At 49.8% G+C, this 20,326-nt stretch overlaps 1 protein-coding gene across 1 annotated transcript in view; it reads left to right on the forward strand.

The window, feature by feature from the left end:
* The first annotated feature begins 14,428 nt into the window (after positions 1 to 14,428).
* HUNK (hormonally up-regulated Neu-associated kinase) overlaps positions 14,429 to 20,326 on the forward strand; it is a 100,614-nt gene continuing 94,716 nt past the window's right edge. The window contains exon 1 of the mRNA XM_046003908.1: positions 14,429 to 14,713. Coding sequence (XP_045859864.1) covers positions 14,453 to 14,713 — 261 coding nt within the window. The 5' untranslated portion in view covers positions 14,429 to 14,452. The remainder of the gene's footprint in view (positions 14,714 to 20,326) is intronic.

Raw genomic sequence — 20,326 nt, forward strand, 5'->3', positions numbered from 1 at the left:
TGAGCAATAACTTCCATATTCTTAGAGATCACTAACCTGTGTACAATTAGAGACGCAGCATTATGAAGGATCAGACGGTAGAATTAAACAGAGCAACTTAGGGAAATATCAGTCTTCATTATTTTGCCCATTTTTCATTACATGTATGCAGAAGCATGAATGCAATTTGAAATCTTTTAATGGCAATAAAGTTTGCAATCACCCATCTATGTGGATCTTTCATCAGTACCTTAGGGTTTCCAGTATACAAATCTTTCATCTCTGGTTAAATTAATTCCTAAGTATTTTTTTTGTATGTAGTTATAAATGGGATTGTTTTCTTAATTTCTCTTTCTGACAGTTTGTTGTTAGTGTATAAAAACACAACTGATTTGTATACATTAATTCTGCATCCTATGACTTTTGAATTTTTTATGAGTTCTAAAGTTTTTGGTGGAGCCTTTAGAGTTCTCCCTATATAATATATCATCTCTATATAATCATTGGCAAATAAAGTTTTGTCCTTCTTTCCTGCTTTGGATGCCTTCTATTTCTTTTTTCCTTTCCTTTATCTTTCTCTCTCTCTCTTTCTTTCTCTCTCTCTCTCTCTTTTCTTTCTTTCCTTCTCTCTTTCTCTCTTCTTTCTTGCTTTCTTTTTCTTTCTTGCTTATTGCTCTGTCTAGTACTATGGTGAGTGGAGATTCTTTTTCTTGCTCCTGATCTTAAAGTAAAAGCTTTCAGTTTTTCATTGTTGAGTGTGATGTCAGCTGTGGGATTGTCATACATGGTCTTTATTATGTAGAGATATGTTCCCTCTATCCCCAGTTTGTCAGAAGCTTTTATCACGAAAAGATGTTGAATTGTGTCTAATGCTTTTTCTGCATTCATCGAGATGATCTACAGTCATTTTCTTTGGCAGGATTATTGCAGTAGCAGATGATTCTTTTGTACCTGGGTTCTTTTTCAATGACACTGTCATTCTTCCTGATGCCAACAGTGAATGGATAGCACTGAGATCTTTGTTGAGTAGGGGTTTCCTCCTATGTCTTTCTAAGATCTTGCCCTTTAAACGCGTCCTCCTTCTGTGTCGGTTATGTGATTTTGGGCATCATGAAGAATCCTTTGACATAGTTTGAATGTTGATTCAGCTACAGCTTTCCATGACTGAGTTTGTGACTATGGGCTCAAATTTGCTTTCTCATTTTTCTCACCAGTAACTGAGGAAAATTGGCACTTTCTCCCAGTTACTTCTCTGGGCTCTGGGAAGAATGTGAAAATCTTTGCACGAAGTGGGTACAAATTGAATTGAAAAGGTAAAATGACTAATGAGTGAAGGTTTTTTTTTTTTTTTTTTTGAGTCACTAAATTCCACCCCTGGAACTAATAAAAATATATTATTTAGCTAGCATAAATATATAAATAAGATTAATAGAAAAGATTTGAAAGCATAAGAATAGAGACAAACATGGATGCATTCTTTTTGTAAGTTAGTAATGTCATTAATAAAATAGGTCAGTGAAAGAAAAAAATAAAAAATAAAAAATAAACAACTTTTTTTTTTCAGATCAATTCAAATTAGTTCACTTACGTTCATTCAACAGTTTCACTTAAAATTTGTTTTTTTTAAGTCAGACCAAGCAAATTTCTGTTATACCAAGGTATTTGTCCTTTGTATCAGGGAGGACTTTGGGACTAGAATAATTCAAGGAGTTTGCATTTGAAACAAGGTGTCCTAGCTGGGTGAGGTCAGCAAGGTTTCTGGGATGTTTGGGCTCTGAGGGATAACCTTGGACACTTAGGAATGTTGTATTACTTCCTGTCATTTTTATAAGATCCAGAAGACCCTTGGAAAAGAAGTTTCCCTATGTAGTGATAATGGCTTATATCCATACTCATGATTCCGTGAAACCCTGGAATTGAGCACGTCTCCTGCCACCTGTGAAGAGTTCCACATGTTTCCAGGGTCCCCACACCACGTTTCAGGCCCATGTCATAGTTGTCTGATCCTACTTAGAGTTTGCGAAAATTATGAAAAAATTTCCAAAATATCTTTATTCCTTTAAAAAAAAAGACTTTATTTATATATTTGACAGAGATGTAGGAGAGAGCACAAGTAGACAGAGAGGCCGACAGAGGGAGAGGGAGAAGCAGGCTCCCCACTGAGCAGGGAGCCCGATGCAGAGCTTGATCCCAAGACCCTGGGATCATGACCTTAACTGAAGGCAGACACTTGCCTGACTGAACCACCCAGGCACCCCCCAAATATCTTTATTCTTAATTAAAATTTCAGGAAGCCCAGAAACTCGTGGATGGCATAAATAAATTGAAATAGAAATACTCCACTGTCTCAACTCATGAATGACAGCTCCTTCTCACATTTCTTTTTCCTGAGGATGAAATGGGGGGAAAACACCCAGCATTTCCTCTCAGCCTATTTCCATTGAATTTTTGCTTTACTCTTGGTGCTGGGGTATTTCTTCCCTGAAATTATCTTCAGCCTTCTCTTAGAGACAAATGCACACCATCGGTAAGTCACCAAAGCTTTATTTTATGTCTATTTCCTTTTGTACTGTGTACTGTATCACTGAAAAGCTGTATTTTTTACTTCCTGCAAGGTGGACCTCATTGAAATCTTTAATACATTTTTTTGCTGCAAATCTGGACTCTGAACTGGCTATTGTGCATTTGGTTATATGTTATAAGCATCAACGTGCCTATTTTCATTGCTTCTCTTTTGAGATTGGTTGATATGTTGAATTTTATGCTTTTGGTCTAAAAATGGCATGTAGTTTCCAGATTTCTTTTACTTTTCATGTCCTTCTTGGCACTGGAGAGCTCATTTACCTTTACTGTTGTAGTCTCATCTCCCTGTTAAGGCTTAGAGTCTCTCCCTCTTGCTTGAGGGTGACACAAAGCCTTGGTCTAATCTCCCCTCCTGGCCAAGAGGCCAATAACTAGGGATAAGTCACAGCATAACAGAGCCAGTGAAGTGCTGGTCTGAATGCGGGAGCAATGTGATCATACGTTGAAGCAGCTGTAGGACTTAGCCAACATGTGCTGGCAGAAGCCAGACAAGAATGGAAAGAACTGGATTTGCAGGTGCTGGATCAAGGGGAGTGGAACAGAAAATTGGATAAGGAAGATCTCATCAATTTGGGAACACTGTCTTGGGATACTGGGTCTAACAAGCTGGGAAATGATTTTTTTTTTTTTTTTGGATCTGACATCAAAGACATAGGCAACAAAAGTACAAATAGGCAGATGGGATGCCTCAAACAAACGCTTCTTCAAAGCAAAGGAAACAATTAACAAAATGAAAAATCCACCTACGGAATGGGAGAAAATACGGTTTCTGTACCTAATAAGGGGTTAATTTTCACAATATAAGGGACTCATGCAACCCAACAGCAAGGAAACAGATCATCTGATTTGAAAATCAGTGCCAAGGTGGTGCCTAGGTGGCTCAGTCGGTTGAACATCTGAGTCTTAGTTTCAGCTCAGATCATGATCTCAGGGTGGTGAGATCAAGCCCCGCATCAGGCTCTGGGCTCAGCACAGAGTCTGCTCAAGATTCTTTCTCCCTCTTCCTCTGTCCCTCTCCCTGCTTGTGCGTGAGCTCTCTCTCTCTTTCTCAAATAAATAAATAAATATTTTAAGAAATGAGCAAAGGACCTGAATAGACATTTCTCAAAAGATGTACAAGTGGCTAACAGGTACATGAAAAAGCATTCAGTTTCACTCATCATTGGGGAAATGCAACTTGAAATCACAATGAGATACCATCTCACCCCTGTTAGAATGGCTATTTTCAGTAAAACGAAAGATAACAATTGTTGGGGAGGATGTGGAGAAAAGGGAACCTCGTGCAGTGTTTGTAGGAATGTAAATTGGTGCAGCTGTGATGGAAAACAGTACGGGGGCTCCTCAAAAAATAAAAAAATAAAAAAAATAGCAGAAGTACCTTACGATCCAGCAATACCACTTCTGGTTATGTATCTGAAGGAAATGAAATGACTATCTTGAAGAGATATATGCCCTCCCATGTTCATTTCAACAATATTCACAATAGCCAAGATATGGAAACAACCCAGGGATGAATTCAGAAAGTGAAGTGCATATAAGCAGTGGAATTTATTTATCCGTAAACAAAAAGGAAATCCTGGCATTTGCAACAATATCGGTGAACGTGGAAGACATTGTTTTAAGGAAAATAAGCCTGAGGCAGAAAGACAAATATTGCATGTTGTCATTTACTTATAAATCTAAAATTTAGATTTTGAAATCTAAAATTGCCAATCTCATAGACACAGAGTGGAATGGTAGTTACTAGGAGCTGGGGGAGGGGCATATGAGGAGAAGTTGGTCAAAGGGTACAAAATTTTGTTTATACAATATAAATAAGTTCCAGAGATCTGGCGGCCACAATGTAATGAGAGCTAACAATGTTGTATCGTAGACTTGAAATTTGCTAAAAGGGAAGATCTTAACCACACACATGCAAAGACAAGTATGCGTGATGATGGGTCTGTTCGTTAACTTGATTGTCCTAAACACTTCAGAGTTCAATATAAAAAACCATCAAGTGGTAGTCCTTAAATAGATGCAATTTTAAATTGTTAATTAAAACAACAAAATAGGGGGAAAATATATTAAGGCTCCCACCTTGCCCTTTCTTAAATATCACTTTCTTTCTTAAATATCACTTTCTTAAATATCACTGCATTTGGGGGAAGTCAAATGCCTTGGCAGGAGGATACCTGAACTGCCCTTTGGAGAGGTCCTATGTGACCAGGAGCCGAAGCTTCCTGCCAGCAGCCACATGAATTTTCAACTGCACATCTCGGAATTGGATCTTCCAGCCCCAGTCAAGTCTTCGGCTGAGTGCAGCCCCAGCCCACATCTTGTCTGCAACCTAAAGAGAAATCCTGGCCAGGTAAGTCGCTTCCAGATTCCTTCTCTGCAGAAACTCTGCAAGATAAGGAATGTTTATTGATGTTTTAAGCTACTAAGTTTGGGGGCAGTTTGTTACACAGTAATATATAGTTAATACAGGGAAATACCCAAATATTTCCATGACTCTTTAGGTCTGAATTGGTATCCAGACACCTAGATCCTCATCGTGGGTCCTTCCTCTGTTAGAGCAGAGTCATACGGGAATAAGATAATAAATGGAGTCTTGGGCATCTGGGCGGCTCATTGGGTTAAGCCTCTGCCTTCGACTCAGGTCATAATCCCAGCGTCCAGGGATCGAGCCCCACATCTGGCTATCTGCTTGGCGGGGAGCCTGCTTCCTCCTCTCTCTCTTTCTCTCTGCCTGCCTCACTGCATGCTTGTGATCTCTTTCTGTCAAATAAATAAATAAAATCTTTTAAAAAATAAATAAATAAATAAATGGAGTCTTGACCCATGTCCAGTGCGCCGTGGGTCCACCATATCCATGGACTCATGATGCTTCCAGTTTCCACATGTACAATTGGAATGGGCATATGTGGTAACTGCCACAAACACTACCTTGATTATTTGGCTTATGGGGTAAGAGGTCTTGTTGCGGGGAAGGCCAAGCCAGCTGGGCATCCCAAGAAGAACACAAGAGATTAGCTCCATCCTGAAGGACTAAAAGGATGCAGGTACAATGGCCCCAGCATATCTCATTTCATTCATGAGCCTGGCCCTGGCAAGAGCCTCTAGATCCCAGACCATGACAGTGGATTGCTGCAGACTCAGCCAGAAGTAGCACACATCGGTGATACTACGTCTGGTCTGGTAGTTTTTACTAAAGCAGATGAGCGTAGTCTTCAGTGCCTGGTATGTGGCCCTTGGTCTGGTGAATGTATTCTTTTCCATCACTATGGGAAAGGACCAAAAACCCCCACAATTTTCATTCATTTAGAACAGATAATCATATCTATATGTAGTTTTCCTTCGGGTTAAGTTAACCGTCTCACTCTCTGTCCTATATAGTCTGAACAGGACTCCCTGAAGAGGACTATAGCAATGCCTCATGCCAATCCAATAGAAGCAAGAAGCAACAAGTGTAGTGGGAGCATTGACGAGTCACGTGAGCTCCGGATCATGGAAGATAAACTCCAGTTTCAGAGGACGGCGACCTCACTGTGGGAATCCAGTGGTCTGAGGACTGCAGCAATGAGCCCTCCATGATAAAGGACACATGACTGTCTCTCCCATCTCCCACCACAAAGAAGGAAGCACAGTGTTTGTAGGTCCTCTAATTGCTGGAGGTGGTGTTTTCCATGCCCGGGAATATTCTTCCAACCCACAGACTGGGTTACACAAAAGGCTGCCAACTGCCAGGCCCAGGGGAAGGATCTGGAGGAGATCCAGAATATAGTGCCAGTGTCCAGGCTTGCTTGGGCCATTCGAGCCAGCAGAACCTAGGTTCCTAGGGACATCAGTGGTGGGGAAAGACCACCGTGAGCAGCTTACAGTAGGTCCCAGTGGGAGAATCCTAGAGTAGATGGGCCATGCCATTATAGTGGGGAATTTCACATTCTTTAGAAAAGAGCTCATAGTGCATTGCTCCTGGACCCCAGTAGAGATAGAGCATCTGGACCTGGGACCCCCCAGTGACCATGCCTCCAGAGCTGCTCATCACAGGCTGGATTCTGTCTGAGTTATTAGGTTAGAAGACCGCGTGATCAGCAGCCTCCACGGCTGGGTAGACATGAGGTCTCCGGAAGCGACCGTGAGGAGGGGAAGCCTGGCGCAAGCCGGACGCAAGGTAAGCATGCAGCTCAGACCTCCATGACCTGGACGCAGCTCAGACCTCGGTGACCTGGACGCAGCTCAGATCTCTGTAACCTGCACCGCTGTCTCCAACACCAGCTCACACCCATGGCTACACTGGAAAGGGAGATCCCCTTAAGACATACTGTCGGAGGAGGAAGAAGCATGAGCTTGGTTCTTGGATGGTGTGTGTGTGTGGGCACACGCCAGAAATAGACCGTGACTGCACTCCGGCTGCCCACGGATTGGCCTTAAAGACCACAGTGAAGGGAATTCCTTCGAAGGGGTGGGGCTTCCATGGTGCCCCTGGTTATCTCCCTGGTCTAGATGGAGGGTATCTACCATCCATCTCTCTCTACACGCAGACCCCTGGGCAGTAACGCATGACTGGGTCAGTCGATTGAAAGCCTGGTGGGGAAGGAGAAAAACTGGAAGGTCAGGTCCAGGGTTAAGGGTGGGCTGAGGCAGGGGCATGTGGATGGACCTAAGACAGGGGGCACAAAGCCTAGAGATATTTACAGCCACGCCCATGATGACTAGCAAACTACCCCCTTGAGAGGCGTTAGCCGACCCCATCTCTTCAACTGTATGTATTTATTTATTCATTTATAAATTCATTGTTTTCTAATCTACCTCCCAGACACAGACACCTTCCATGGTGGCTTAAGACAACAGTAACCAAGATCGTCTCTGTTTTTGTGTCACTTCCACTTACGTCTGCCTTATTTTATCCTTGTACCCGTCCCGTGAGCTATTCCCTTTAGAGATGGAGAAAAACTGATGATCACAGGTGACCCCTGCTCGGGGTCACAGAGCCAGCTGGTGAGGAAGGTTCTGGTTTCCACAGTAGTGGTCAGCGTTCTGTCCGGGTTTGCCCTGGGCCTCGGCTCCTTGCCCTGGAGCGAAAGCGGAGCTGAGTCAACCAGCAGGGGGCGCCTGCCTCTTCTCGGCCGCAGTCAGCCTGCGGGAATGACCCCACAGGTGGCTGGGGACTCCGCGGGCTTCCCGACAGCCCTTCCTCTCGCCGCCTCCCCACCCGCTGGTCACAGTTGAGAGTTGTCCCTCTGAGTGTGCTCCCTCTCCAGGTCCCGCTGCAGACCCTGTGAAGCCACCCGATCCTGCCCCGACCCCAGCAGGAAATGGACAGGCGGTAGCATCCATAAATGGGAGGCCATACATTTTAAGCCTTTAGTGCTAATAATAGCCTTTCCTTTCCTGCCATAATACAAATGTGGAGCTTGGTATGGAGGTTTATCTTTGTGGCATGAATATTGATTTTTTTTCAAATATGTCTTTATGATGCATGTTTTCTCCAGCAGAACTCTTCACACAATTTTCTCATGTATTATGGTCTCCTCTTCTGCAGCGGGAGACCCTGTGAATTAAGAATTCATTCAACCGCAACAAATTTGTATGGAGTTCTTCCTAAGTGCCTACAAGCACTTTAGAAAAAGCCCAGCCCTGAGGGAGCCTCCATCCCATAGGAAGGAAGGCAGAGAGCAAACAAAATAAACAAGGGAGACATAGGTTTTGTCACGTGGTGTTAAGGGCCACAGAGAAAAATCAAGTGGAGAAGGGCAAATAGGGATTTGGGGGAAATTAGCATTGCAAATGAGGAGGTCAGACTTAGGTTTGCAGAGCAGGTGACATGCCAGCAAAGACCCACAGATGGTGAGAGCGCCGGCTCCGCAGGTGTTTGGAAGAAAGATATTCCAGGGAGCTGATGAGGGACAGGGCCCACTGTGGGCACGGGCCAGCAGGTGTGGGGAGCAGCGTGCAGGCCAGCGTGGTGGGGGTAGCGTGAACAGAGAAACTGAGGTCAGAGACGTGGAGAGACGAGGGAAGGAGTACGGGTCCCTCACAGAGCAGGATGCTTCGTAGGTCATGGGAAGGATGTTGCGTTGACTTGACATGATCTGGGAAAAGCCACTTCCAAATGAGAAATTCATGCAAGGAGAACCGGTCCCGAGGATTATGTTGTGAGGGCCTTTTTCTATCGGATAGTTGACCTTCCATTCCTTCTCAGTAGCCTCTGTCTGGAATTTGGAGGGAAAGGGCAAATCTCAAAATGTGGAGTCTGGAAGCCTTGGGCTCCCCTACTGCTGGGAGGTGAGGGATACCGTTTTTGTACTGAAACAGCTGGGACAGTTGGCTCTTGAGGACTGATGGGAAACATTCATGGTAACAGCCTGGCTCTTGTAGGACAAGCCATCAGCCTTTTGCTCAAATTCTGGTCCCAAATATCAGCTCAGGGGTGCTGGGGAGCTGTCACAAGAGGGTGGGTTTGGTGCCACGGCCCACACTCCATCACCCTCCAGGTGCCGTGCCAACCGGAGTCCGGGGCTCTCTCCTTTCTTGCAGGAGTTATAGGAGGTTCCAGAGGTGTTGCTGAGCAGGTGTGCACAGGGATTGGGAGACAGAAAATTCCTTGCTTTGTGGACCTGAAATTCTAGAGGGACCAAGAGACAGTAAACACATAAGCTAGATGAATGGCACGAGGAAATGCTGAGCCAGGAATGGGGGGTGGGTGGGTGGGGAGAGGATGCTTTCTGATCCAGACAGCAGAGCCTGAATGATGTGAGGGACACACCATTCCAAGTTCTAGAAGCCATGTGTTGATGGTGCAGGGAGCAGCAAGGGCAAAGGCTCTGACGTGGAAAAGAGCTTGGTGGCTTGAAGGAGGAGTGCGAGGGAGGCACAGCTGGTCTCGGGGGGGCCAGGCGCCGAAGAGGGAGGCACCACCAGGATGAGTCACTTGGGATATCTTTTCATGGTGGTGGCCTGCGAAAGGGTTTGGGGTGGCAAAGCGAAGTGAGCCGAATCCCATTTTTAAGAGATGGTTTTGGCTTGGGCGTGGAAGCTACACGACTCTGGATTCAGGGAAGAGATCCAACCTGGAGAAAAGGCTTTGGGTTCTTCCCTAACAAGGACAACTGTGCTGGTGGAATTCTGGGGCATTCTCCAAGGACTTCCCTCGGTGTTGTGATGAAGGTATCGAAAGAGGTGTTGATAAAGGTCACCTTCTGCCGCTAAGTGCCAGGCACCAGGCTGAATGCCTCGTGCACAGCATCTCATTTAATCTTCGTGCTTCCTTAACATTCCGGCTCTACAGATGAAGGAAACCAAGGCACAGAGGGGTGGTGAGTCACGATTCATTTTCAGAGAAGTACTTCACTGCAGGGTGTTGGCGGCAGCCTGCTCACCAGCACCACACCAGGCTGCTTCCACACACGCCTTTCTTTCCGAGGAATCCTTCCCTCCTCAGCCTCGCACTGTGACACTCAACATCAGGGGGTCGTGAAGGAAGAGAGGGACCTTGAACTCTGGGGACCTGGGTGCAAATGGCGCCTCAAGTATTTATGGGGAGCTTGGCTTGGGGAGAATTAATGAGAACAGAGTTCACAAAATGTCTTCCAGGCAGCATGGATCCATTCCTGCCTGCTGTCTTCGCTTTGCTCTCCGTGTCCCTTGCCCAAGTCACCAGTCAGCTTCTGCCTGCCTCACCCCCTCTAGCCAACTTTCATTTCCTGCCCGTGCCAGCCTGATTACTTCTAATTGTCTTTGACTGCTTCCAGCTGGGTCTCCGAGCTGGCTGTTCTGTGGGAGCAGAGAGACAGTCGCCTGCCATCTGGAGGGAGGAGATGGGGCAGGAAGATGGCAAGGAAGGGAGAGGTGGGGACAAGTCAACGGACAAACCTTTTCGTGGTTTTCCAGCCCACTGGAGTTGGTCATGGTTCTTAAAGGGTTAACTCATCCAAAGGAGACAATGGCTCAACTCTGGCAAGACAGGATGTTTGATTTGTTGACTCCCTCCCCCACCAGCCAAGGCAACCAACAATATAACTGCAAAGACTTTTGGAAACTTACTAGGCATGTTCTTCCCCAAGACAGATGGAGTCTCTCAGTCAGGAGCCATCAAACTCTACTCACTGGAGAATCAGCGAACGCTTACTTTCATTCATTTGTTCAGCAAATATTTATTGGACAACAACCATGTCTTGGGTACTCTGTTAGGTGTCCTGGGGCAAATAAAATTGTAAAAATAAGACACAGCTCCTGTTTTTAGGGAGTCTGACAGAGAAGAAAGAGAATGTGAAATCAATGACCTAGAGTAAGGGACGGGAGCAGTGATGAGCCTCCTGTAGCTGCCTGACGGGGGGAGGGCATCGTGGGAAAGGGGACATCTGCACTGGGCAGAGATGGGTGGGAGGCAGCGGACTGGGGGGTGGGGGTGGTGTAAGCGAAGGTGCAAAAGCCCGATCCTCGATGAAGACAAGTGCCAGAGAGATCCCGCAGGGCGATGAGAAGTCTATAGATAATTCAGAGCACACCTTGGATGCTGGACTACTGCTTTTCAACCAGATGTTTTCTGCATATCTATTATGAGGGCAGTAGATTGTTTTGGGTACGAATTTGTCTTACATAAAGGAATTCCTTCTCAAACCAGATCATTTCAGAGAATAGGACCTGTAGTTCAAACACCAGTTCCTAAACCCAGGCAAGCATAGGATTTGGACTTCTCTTTGGCATCCATCCCAGCTGATGGAATTAGCAGTGAACTTGAATCAAATCCAGGCATCAAGGTTTGAAAAAGATTTAATGGGCCTGGATTTTCTCTCTTCTTCACCCCTTTTCTGACCTCTACCTTGAGAGGATAATTAAAAGGAAAGAAAAGTCTCTATTTTACTGTAAACATATTCCACCATTTTTGTGCCTGAAACTGACTTTATTATTATTATTATTATCTTTTTGGCCATGAAGAGACTTTGATGAACCGACTCTGAAATTTGCTTTATACCATAAAAAAAGGAACATCCAAATTTTCATACAGAGACAGTGGCCTAAATTTTTTTTAAAACATCACACTCTATTGGGTGCCTGGGTGGCTCAGTTGGTTGGGCGCCTGCCTTTGGCTCAGGTCATGATCCCAGAGTCCAAGGATGGAGTCCCCTGTCGGGCTCCCTGCTCAGTGGGTAGCCTGCTTCTCCCCGATCTTGTCCTCTCTCACTATCTCTGTCTCCCTCTCCAATAAATACATTACATCTTAAAAAAAAAAAAGAAAGAAACATCACACTCTATTAAAACAACATTGGGGAAATTCCAAAATGTTTTCTGAGGGGCGCCTGGGTGGCTCAGTGGGTTAAAGCCTCTGCCTTCAGCTCAGGTCATGATCCCAGGGTCCTGGGATAGAGCCCCGCATCGAGCCCCGCATCGGGCTCTCTGCTCAGCAGGGAGCCTGCTTTCTCCTCTCTCTGCCTGCTTCTCTGCCTACTTGTGGTCTCTGTCTGTCAAATGAATAAATAAAATCTTTTAAAAAAATCTTTTCTGAAAGAAAATTCAGAATGGTTATGACCCCAAAGGGAGTCGAACTTCTTCACCAGACATTTGTTGACCGTTTTACTTTGCGGGGCTCTGGACTGGTCATACATCTCCCCCGCTTCCCTCCATCCCATGTTTCTGTCCTCAACTCTGATTGTTGAATCAGACACATTAAAGCGATTGGACAGGCCTTGCAGAAATTGTGCGGACGGGGTGTGGGCATAGTCCCAAAGCACAGCAAGAAAAACATCTGAAAAACGTGTAATGTTGGGGGGCACCTCGGAGGGCATAGTGGGTAAAAGTGTTCCGCTCTTAGTTTCGGCTCAGGTATGATCTCCGATTGTAGGATGGAGCCCCTGGTCAGCTCACCCCTCAGCCAGGAGCCTGCTTGAAACTCTCTCTCCCTCTGCCCCTCCCCTCTGTGTTCTCTCTCTCTAAAAATAAATAAATAAATCTTGGGGCGCCTGGGTGCCTCAGTGGGTTAAAGCCTCTGCCTTTGGCTCAGGTCATGGTCCCAGGGTCCTGGGGATCGAGCCCCGTATAGGGCTCTCTGCTCCACGGGGGAAACTGCTTCCTCCTCTCTCTCTGCCGACTTGTGATCTCTGTTTGTCAAATAAATAAATAAAATCCTAGGAAAAAAATCTTAAAAAAATGTAATACTGGAAAATGGGGACAATAAGACTGACAGAAAACACAAGCTTAGTCGTTAAGGAGGCTAGTGCCTCCTAACTTCTGAGTAACAGATGATAGCATATTAAACATTTCTTCTATTCAAGAGAGGCGTTTCTCTGGGTCGCTTTTCAGATGGATCAGAGAGCCCCCAACTGGACTGATGACGGCGGTGTCCCCCCTCCCCCATCTCAGAGCGCGGACGGGGATCTCGCCACACTCGTTCACCGAGGGGTCCATAAAGAAAGGAACTAGGTTAGGACCGAATTCTCCTTTCAACTCTGATGTCGCACCCGGGGTTAAGTTTGTATTAAACGCTGACGCCTTTTATCTAGCCGCTCAACAAGTAGTGTTTGGTAAATGCTTCCCCTTACCTACTCCCCCCTCCCCCCCCCCCAAGCTCCTGCCTCCCGAGATTCCTCATTTGGGTTCGGGAAGGCGTTGGGGACGCAGGAGAAAACCAGAGCCGCCAGGACAGCCGCACTTGTTTATGAGGGATGAGCACAGTCACGGCACGCTCAGAACAAAAGCCTTGAGGAGCCGGGGGGAGGGGGGGGCGCGGATCCAGCTCCTCCGGCCATCGCCGGCCGCGTTTCGATGGAAAGCAAAGGTGTAAACCTACACGCAGAGGCAGCGGGCGCCCGGGTCCCTCCGTTGCTGGCGCCACTACTATTGTTGCGGCTGCTCCTCCTCCAACACGGCAGTCGGGTCTGCGTGCGAGCCCGGACAGACGCCCCGCCGCCTCCCCACCCCTCCTCGCACCCGGCGTCTCTCCATCCAGCCAGGGTCCGCAGGGCCCTACTGTGTGCCGGGCCCTGGACTGGACCTCCGACTCCAAAGCCCGGTCCGCGGGGTTCGAGAGCCCTCCCTCCGCCCTCCCCTCCCCCTGCCCCGGGTGGGTGCGGCTGGGGGTGGATTTCATCGCGGAAAGGTCCAGAAAGCACAAGCCCGGAATCCGGGCGAGAGGCGCAGCCGGAGGCAGCCCGACTGGGGCGGCCCGAGGCCGCGCGGGGTGCCCCTGTCTGGCGCTCAGGTGACTCCGCCGCCCACTCCGCCGCTCCCCTCCCCGGGCCCTCCCCTCTCCCGCGAGGGTCGAGTTTGGCTGTTGCGCGCGGCGAAGGAGGGGCTACGAGGGATTTGAAAGTGCACAGGCTGCGGAGTGGAGCTCGCATCTGTTCCCGCCGCCCGCGACCAGATTGAATTTCTGCAAATTCAAACTGAATGGGGCTTTCTTCTGCTGCCTTCCAGAGGGCGCCTGCAGCCCGCCGCGCGCCGCTCTCGGGCGGGAGCCGTCCCCCCGTGCACAGCTAGGGCGAGCGAGCCGGCCCCGAGCCCGTGCGGGCCAGACGGCGGCTTCAGGGCGGAGGCTGCGGAGGCGCCCCGGCTCCGGGACCCCGCACCCGGCACCCGACCGCGCCCCCAGCCCGCCAGCCCGGCTCCCGGCGCCCGCGAGCGGGGCCACTGGCATCAGCCCCCGGACGGGACCCGGCCGGGGTCCCGGGGCGCTGGCAGGGGCCCGGGCGACCCTCCGAGGAAGAACTTCTCGGGGGCGGGTCCCCGGTCCCCGGTCCCCCGCTATTGTCTGCGTGCGGCGCTCGGCGGCGGCCCGGGGCGCGGGAGACGCGGGCCGGGCGGGGCCGGGCCCAGGGCGGCGGCGCAGGAGCCGGGACAGCCGGAGGCGGCGGCGGAGGGGCGGCGAGCGCGGGAGCCGAGCGGAGCCGGCGGGCCGCGGTCGAGCGCGATGCCGGCGGCGGCCGGGGACGGGCTGCTGGGCGAGCCGGCGGCGCCCGGGGGCGGCGGCGGCGCCGAGGACGCGGCCAGGCCGGCGGCGGCCTGCGAGGGAAGTTTCCTGCCGGCCTGGGTGAGCGGCGTGCCCCGCGAGCGGCTCCGCGACTTCCAGCACCACAAGCGAGTGGGCAACTACCTCATCGGCAGCAGGAAGCTGGGCGAGGGCTCCTTCGCCAAGGTGCGCGAGGGGCTGCACGTGCTGACCGGAGAGAAGGTGAGCCTCCCGGGGCGCGGGGTCCCCGGGCCCTCGGGGCGGGAGGAGCGGAGGGGACCCCGCCGGGAGCACTGCACCGGGAGTCAGGCGGCGCAGTCCCGGCCGGGCCCCTCCCCTCCCCTCCCCTCTCCCCCTGCCTTTCCCTGCGGGTGGGGAGAGGGGACGAGTCCACCGCGCACGCACGCCCCGCGACCGAGCGACCGGCCTTTCCCGAGGGGCGGTGTGGGGTCAGCTTCCCCGGGGGGCGGCTGGTTTACCCACGAAGCCACCCGCAGCCTTTTTGCTCCTCGAAGGGCGCCGCCTGGTGGACGCCAGCGCGGGGTGGGGGGGATGGTGGAGGTGTTGCGTTCTTGCGGCCCCGCAGGGACCCCGGATGCGTGGAGGGGCAGGAGTCAGGCCATTGTGTCGCGTGGGCCATTACTCCGAGGGTGGGGGAGCCGCTTGGCCAGCCCTTGGGGAAGCTTAGACTCTGATTCCCCTCCTGGGCTTAGGAGGTGGGGGAAGGCCGAGACGCCCAGGGACATTTTCCACCTGTAGGCTGGGACAGCTAGGGAAGTTTTTCGTGCTCAGATGAGGGTTTTCTGCCTCCCCCCCCCCCGCCCCCCCGCCTTCCAACTCCCTTTCCCTCCCACCCCTGCTTTCCGATCTCACCCACCCTCCATTCTCCAACCATTCCCATCTCCTTCCCTCCATCCCTCCTCCATTCTCTTCAGCCACTGGGTGGGAGCTGCAGGTACGGAACTACACACTGATATCCCCAGGCTTTGGGGTTTGGGAGGTGCCTTCAGATCTTCCAGGAAGAAGGGAAAGCAAAGGAAGAGCCCCAAAGACCGGAAGGGGCACAGCCCCACCCCCCCCAAGTTAGATGGTTGTGAACCCCTGGCCAGGTGTTGCCTCGGTAGCTCTAAGTTGTAACTCGGATCTGCGAGAAGAAACCCAAGATAAGATGACTTGTTTTGCAGGGAGTGGCCCAGATGCTGGGTCACCCCAAGTGGTGAGGCTGCCTGGCAGCTGCCCAAGTTTGGGGCAAGCTCATGGTCATTTCAGACTCAAGGCTCCCCCCACTCCTCGTCTGCCCGGTGCACACCCCCCACCCCCCCAAGGCTTGGAGTCTTCCAGCACTGGCCTGGGAATAGCCCTTTTGGTGGCTCATTGATCAGGAAGGGATCAGCCTATGGGGTAGAGGGAAGCTGTAGGCTTCCTACCTACCCTTCTGCCCATGGACTTGGGATCCTCTGGGCAGCCTGGGAGTTCCTGGGAGTGCCAGACTGTGGAGCTCTGATTCTAGGGTGAACTGCCTTGCCTTCCTGTCCCCAGCCTCACCTAACTTTGGTTTTCCTGCTCCTTTCTCCACTGGGTCCGGAAGCCCCTTGTATTTGAGTGCAGGTCTCCATCACCCTTGTCGTTTGTTCTCTCTTCCTTCGCTGCTCCCCATTCTGGTGGGGTACCTTTGTTTTGCGTAGGTGGGGTTAGAGGGAGTAGTCTAAAAAGTGCCTCTTGCTTGAATTTCCATGTAAAAAGGGAGTGCACAGAATGAACTCACTGAATTGAAGTAACTCTTCAAAGACAAAGAAAAAACACTCCTAACCTCATTCTAGTCCAAGGGGAGCACAGCATACTTTCCTCCTTTGGTTTGTAGTGGGCCGGCCAACTTACACATCCGGCTGGGGTGCACGGCCGAGGCCCCCTCGCCAACTACAGCGGGCTCACTTCCCCATGCCTGGGCAAATTCCTGTTGGCATGGGTAGTAGACCTTTGTTTTTCCTTTGAAACATATAGGATTCTGTCTGGTGGCCCACGTTCCTGCTTGAAACTTAGCAAAGAGAGACGAGACTGTATACTGATAGCATGTGGCCAGCGTTAGCGGCCCATTCATCTCGCCTGGCCGGCTGCTCAGCCTCTCCTGGCTTCTCTCTCCACTTTCCCATGCCCCGTTGTGCCTCTGGCTCCTCACTGGTGCGTTTTGCTCTGTAACATAAGGCTGTTGGCCTTGGCTGAACCGGGCGAGGATGCACTCCGAGCTCAGACTCTACTCGGGGCTTCAGGAGCTCCGTGCTGGGCCCAGAGGACAAGCTGGAATGCAGGGAGTTCTTGCCTAAATGGGGTCCAAATGGGCGTTCTGCACCCCTAGGTGTCCATGTTCTTCCTCTCCCGTCTTATCTTTCTTTTCTTTTCTTTTTTTTTTCAAGATTTTATTTATTTTAGAGAGAGAGTGCAAGTGAGCTGGCGGGTGGTGGGGGGGAGCGGCCGAGGGGGAAGGAGAGAGAGAATTTTTTTTTTTTTAAGATTTTTATTTATTTATTTGACAGACAGAGACCACAAGTAGGCAGAGAGGCAGGCAGAGAGAGAGGGGGAAGCAGGCTCCCCACCGAGCAGAGAGTCCGACGTGGGGCTCGATCCCAGGACCCTGAGATCATGACCCGAGCTGAAGGCAGAGGCTTTAACCCACCGAGCCACCCTGGCGCCCCAGGAGAGAGAGAATCTTAAGCAGACTCCCTGCTAAGCAGAGCCAACCGGAGGCTTGAACCCACCACCCTGAGATCATGACCTGAGCTGGAAATCAAGAGTCAGACACTCAGCTGACTGAGCCACGCAGGTGCCCCTTGTCTTACCTTTCTTAAGTGAATCTCAGCTAGTCTCCGGAAGGGGAGGAAACCATTAACTGGCTGTCAAGTTGTCATTCTCCAGGGCTTGACTGGCTCTAGTCGTGAGAATCAGTGCTTCGGGAGTACAAGCATCGTGAGAAATCTGGATTTTAGTTCACTTAATTGCCGGCTTTAAGGAAACAATGGGTGTCATTCATAGCTTTTAGCTCCCAAATCCAACACCTTTCATGCTTAACTAACAGATTAGGGTTTTGGCAGATCGCAGAGATTAAAATGTGTGTGTGTTTGCACGCACACGCATGCACACGCACACACATGCATGACTTTGGGAGGGATTACGGAGTTCACGAGCCCGCATCCACACTTGCCCTCTGCATACTGTTTTACTAAGCCCAAACAGAGGTGAAGTCAGCCTCCTGCTATGTGCAGCCTTGCCCTCTTTTCACAAGGGGATATGTAAGAGGGTTTTCAGGCTGGCGAAGGGGTATTTACATGAACGTAGCAAGGGGAGACCTTAAGGTGAGAGTACCCCGAGGGAAGGGAAATGAGGTGTCCCTCCCAGGGGGTGATGTGAATGACCCTTTCCAGCCTCTCCCCCGAATACTGCCCCCTTTTTTGGGGTGTATACTTTGGACAGAGCCCTCCACTTTTAGCCTTGTCTTCTTTTTTTACAGGACATAGACCACAGTGGGAGGGAAATTAAGTCATGAGCACTGTAGTAAGAAATGGATGCACGGCCCTATGCCATCCCCCGAGGGGCAGGACCCGGGGCATCTTGTGATGGGGAATCCGTTCATGCAGAAGCTGAAAGGTGGGATGGAGAAAGGGAAGAAGAGGGGGTACCCACATTTGGCCTGCCTCATAGTTGCACTCAAACTATGCATGGAGTTTTGGGTGATTCGTGCCGTAATCCAGAGTGCTGCTGGTTTAGGTGCATAGGATGAAGGGATGTGTGTGTGTGTGTGTGTGTGTGTGTGTGTGTGTGTGAATTATGTTTTACCTCGGTGCGCCTTTCCAGAAAGATTTGGGCAATATCCTCTCTCCCCGGCTTGCTGGGAATTAACGGTCCAAGATGACAGAAAACCACTCTTCCCTGACTTTCATCTCAGCCTTCAATCCTGTCTCATCTAGAAGCTTCCTTCAGCCACTGCTGTCTGCTGGACAGTCTTTTCCCTGCCTTTTCCCTCTGAAGTTGTTTGAAAGTCATTTGGATCTACGTGGCGCTGTTGCTGCTTGAAAAGAAAGAATGGGTTTGGGTGACATCTACTTTTGTCCTCCTCCTTTAGCTTTGAGTGGATGGTATCTCTCTTCATGTGGCTTTAAAAATAAGTAATTCACTTGGTCATGTGAGACTCTTAACTGGTGTGTTCTTAGGGCACAGTGTCTGTGACTCCAGGAAGCTGATGACTGGAGGAGGAAAAGGGACCACAAAATCGGATTTTGAAGAGAATTCACTGTAGCTTTGAGACAAAGAGCAAAGTTGATGAATGGGGGTGTTGAGTGATGACTTTGAAAGACCCAGAGAGGCTGTACTCACTGCCCCTGAAATTGGTCCCCGATACCTATGCAATGTATCATTTTGGCACATAATATGTTATTAGTACATTTTTTTTTAAAAGACTCACCAAAAGAAAGTTGGAAAGGCTGACAGAGAAAAGCACGGCATATTTCAGGTAGAGAGCTAGTTTTAGAGGCAAAACTACAAAAAGGGGACAGGGGTTGATGCCACAGAGCACCTCCTTTAGTGATTAAGTCTTTCTAAGCTATAAAGTTGGGTACATAAATGATTGGGTAAGATGTTTAAATATCTTGTTCTAACCCTTGGTTAAAAAAAAATAAACCTGTTTATCACTTTTGTTGGAGCTATTTCAGGGCTAAAAATAAGGGTTGCCTGCTTAGTAAGTTGCCAATAATTATGCTTGGAGCACGACAGTGCCAGATACCTGGAGTGAAGGAGTTACTAAAAATACAATTTACTATGTTTTGCAGAACAGGAAATATGACTAATTTTAGAGATGGCCTTTTGGCAGATCTGTTTTTAGCAAGTGTTTCTGAAACAAACAGGTGCTAAATCCTGTATTTTTTTTTTTTTTTGAAGTGCTAGAAATTTAGGGGTAATAGCTCCGAGGAACAAGAAATGCTTAGAGAACTGGAAATTCCTATTAATCTGCAGCAGGGATTTCTTGGCAAGAAGGAGGCGTTTGGTGAAAGCACCTGCTCAGCGTGGCGTGCGTGACAAGGCAATGCCTGTAATTTCCCGAGATTGGATGCCGCAGTTGCGGGCACATTCTTTCTGAACTTCCTGCCCCGTCTCATCTTCTTTGAAGTACGCGTGAAGGGTGGAAATTGGCACGTAGGGCTCCGGACTTAGTGTTCATCGATGTGCAGGTCCCATGGGCTTAAAAGGGAGCTTAGGGATCGGCACCACAGTGCTGCGCGGAGCCCACGGAGAGCGATCCAACCCTCAATTTTCTTTGCAGGTGTTGAGTCACCGTAAGGGCTGGGGGGGCGGGGCTCGATGACTGCGATCTGCCTGCTGTGGGCCAGTGGCAGCTGCCCCAGGGGATGGGCAGGCTCTGGGTGTCCACAGTGACCGGGTAGTTTGGGCATGAAGTATGCTTTCCCTTGGGACATATGCCCCCTCTCCATTATTTGGGGTAACTCGGTGACCTGCTCTCTTGGCTGATGGAAATGCATAGACAAACCTGCAAGCCTTATTCTCAGCAAACTGGTGAGAGCTCTTCTGCTCAGCCGGCCGCCTCCCCCCCCCCCCCCCCCCGCCCACTTCCACTTGCAGACCTGAATTGAATTTTGTGCTCTCTTTTAGGGGGCCGCTGTCTGGTAGGGTGACCGGTAGGAAGGAGGTGAGCCATGGGGCCTGAGTAGGACCAGAGGAGTTTGATAACGTGTTGGAGGGAAGGAAGGGCTACTGCCTCTCTGTGATCACAAGGACTAGCCCTCAGGGGTGTGGTGTCGTGTGTTTTGTGGTTTATCCAGCGCCCGCCAT

The sequence above is a fragment of the Meles meles genome, chromosome 4 (genome assembly GCF_922984935.1).
Source record: "Meles meles chromosome 4, mMelMel3.1 paternal haplotype, whole genome shotgun sequence".
NCBI classification, from domain to species: Eukaryota; Metazoa; Chordata; class Mammalia; order Carnivora; family Mustelidae; genus Meles; species Meles meles.